Raw genomic sequence first — 2,273 nt, 5'->3', positions numbered from 1 at the left:
ATTCAGAGTGTTCCTATTGTCACTGGGGTGTTCCAGCAGGAAGTCAGGGTGGGCAGGGGGTTACCATGGGGTGAACCTGCTGGGAATTTTCGGTGAACTTGGTGTCAACTGCAGCATTCCCAGTGGGAATTCAGGGTGTACCCAATGTCACTGCGATGTTCCAGTAGCGATTCAGGGTGTACCAGATGTCACTGTGGTATTCTGATGGGAATTGGGGTGTACCTGGTGTCACCACAGGTTTTCAGTGGGAATTTAGGGTGTACTGGGTGTCACTGTGGGGTTCCAGTTGGAATTTGGGGCTGTATCCAGTGTCACCGTGGGGTTCCAGTGGGAAGGGGGGCTGTACCAGATGTCACTGTGGAATTCCGTCTCCCACAGATTGAGCAGTTTGTCTACTCCTCCCCCCATGACAACAAATCCTGGGAGATGTTTGAGGAGATGATGGCCACAGCTGAGGAATTCTACCAGTCCCTCGGGATTCCCTACCACATCGTCAACATCGTCTCGGGTAGGGGCTCCTGTGCCACGGGGGGTCGAGGGGGGCCCTGACCTGCTTCCCAGCATGGCAGTTCCTTGTCCCTGGCTCATTGCTGTCCCCAGCCTGAGGAGGAGGAAGGGAAGGGGACATTTTGTTTTCTGTGGAATCCTCAGCCTTGCTCTGGGCCCATGGGAGCGGGTGTGGGCACTGCTGTGATGGATTGTCCCTGCTGTCCCTTCCAGAAGGACAGTTGGAGTGTCCCAGCTCCTCCTGGAAATGCTCACCGGAAAATGATCTGGTTTAAAAGCTCCTGTGGCTGACTGAGACCCCTTTATCCCCTTGGCAGATCAAGAACCCCACATCCCCACAGCTGAGCAGGAATCCCTCATCCCTGTGGCTGATCCCAGATCCCCATGGCACAGTCCCATCTCCCCACAGTCAAGTGGGAAGCCCATGTCCATGTGGCTGAGAAAGAGCCTCATGTCCCCATAGCTGAGTGGGAATCTCACATCCACATAGCTGAGAGGATGGTCATTCCTGTGACCAAGCAGGACCCCATATCCCCATGACACAGCAGGGACCCCATGTCCCTGTGGTCAGGCAGGAACCCGATGTCCTGTGGTTGAGCAGGAGTCCTGCATCCCCATGTCCAGGCAGGACTCCCACACCCCCATGTCCCCATGACCAAGCAGCAGCCCTGTGGCCGAGCAGGGACCCTACATCTCCATGGCTGAGAGGTAACCCCACATCACTATGGCAGAGCAGGAATCCATGTCGGATTGGCACCAAGTTGTGGGAGTCACTTTGGAGGCTTCACCCTGCATTCTACCCCAGGATAGGCAAATTCAGGATGGCAGTGGGACCCCCCGCTCAGCACTGTCCCCCCTCCAGGCTCCCTGAACCACGCAGCCAGCAAAAAGCTGGATCTGGAGGCCTGGTTCCCCGGCTCTGGCGCCTTCCGCGAGCTCGTCTCCTGTTCCAACTGCACGGACTACCAGGCCCGGCGCCTGCGCATCCGCTATGGCCAGACCAAGAAGATGATGGACAAGGTGAGGCTGGTGGGCATGGGGGGGGTTCTTCCTGTGCTCCCTTTGCTTTCCCCGTGTCACATATGTCTCCCGTGTCCCCCTGCCACAGGTAGAGTTTGTGCACATGCTGAATGCCACCATGTGTGCTACCACCCGCACCATCTGCGCCATCCTGGAGAACCACCAGACCGCTGAGGGCATCCGCATCCCTGAGAAGCTCCAGAACTTCATGCCCCCAGGTAACATCCCCCTGTGCCCCCCTGTTCCCTGCTCCTTGGCAGGGGGGGTGACAGGGGTTCCTTGTTCCCCCAGACCTGCGGGAGCTCATACCATTTGTGAAGCCAGCACCCATCGAGCAGGAGCTCTCCAAGAAGCAGAAGAAGCAGCAGGAAGGAGGGGGCAAGAAGAAGGCAGGGGGAGGACGTGACCAGGTGCTGGAGGAGCAGATGAAGAACATGGGGGTCTGAGGGTGTCCCCCCGCACCCCAAGGACTTTGGGGGCCTCCCGAGTCATCTCACCTGCATCGCCAGGCTGTGTCCTTCACCATCGTCTTCGCTTCGGAGGGGAGTCACCGTCCGTTCCCCCCGTGGTACAAAGAACTGACACTGTCAGGGCACTGCCCCTCTCCCTGTGTGTCCCCCCCTACCCCGCTGAGTGGAGCCGGGATCCGCCATGTGTCCGTCCCCCTCACGCTGAGTGGTGCCGGGGACACCCGTGCCCATGGAACATGTCCCTCCTCCATCCAAAATAAAGGCAAGACCTGCTGA

General features: G+C 58.6%; 1 protein-coding gene across 2 annotated transcripts in view; it reads left to right on the top strand.

The window, feature by feature from the left end:
• Window positions 1-2,273, top strand: part of SARS (seryl-tRNA synthetase) — a 5,847-nt gene extending 3,574 nt beyond the window's left edge. For both annotated transcript variants that reach the window (XM_017735518.1, XM_017735519.1), the window contains exons 7-10: window positions 379-508; window positions 1,370-1,527; window positions 1,616-1,745; window positions 1,819-2,273. In XM_017735518.1, the coding sequence (XP_017591007.1) occupies window positions 379-508; window positions 1,370-1,527; window positions 1,616-1,745; window positions 1,819-1,973 (573 nt within the window). In that variant the 3' untranslated portion in view covers window positions 1,974-2,273. The remainder of the gene's footprint in view (window positions 1-378; window positions 509-1,369; window positions 1,528-1,615; window positions 1,746-1,818) is intronic.

Source organism: Corvus brachyrhynchos, unplaced genomic scaffold, assembly GCF_000691975.1.
Source record: "Corvus brachyrhynchos isolate BGI_N302 unplaced genomic scaffold, ASM69197v1 scaffold555, whole genome shotgun sequence".
In the NCBI taxonomy this organism is placed as follows: domain Eukaryota; kingdom Metazoa; phylum Chordata; class Aves; order Passeriformes; family Corvidae; genus Corvus; species Corvus brachyrhynchos.
Note: the sequence above shows the minus strand (reverse complement) of the source record. Positions and strands in the feature narration are given on the sequence as shown.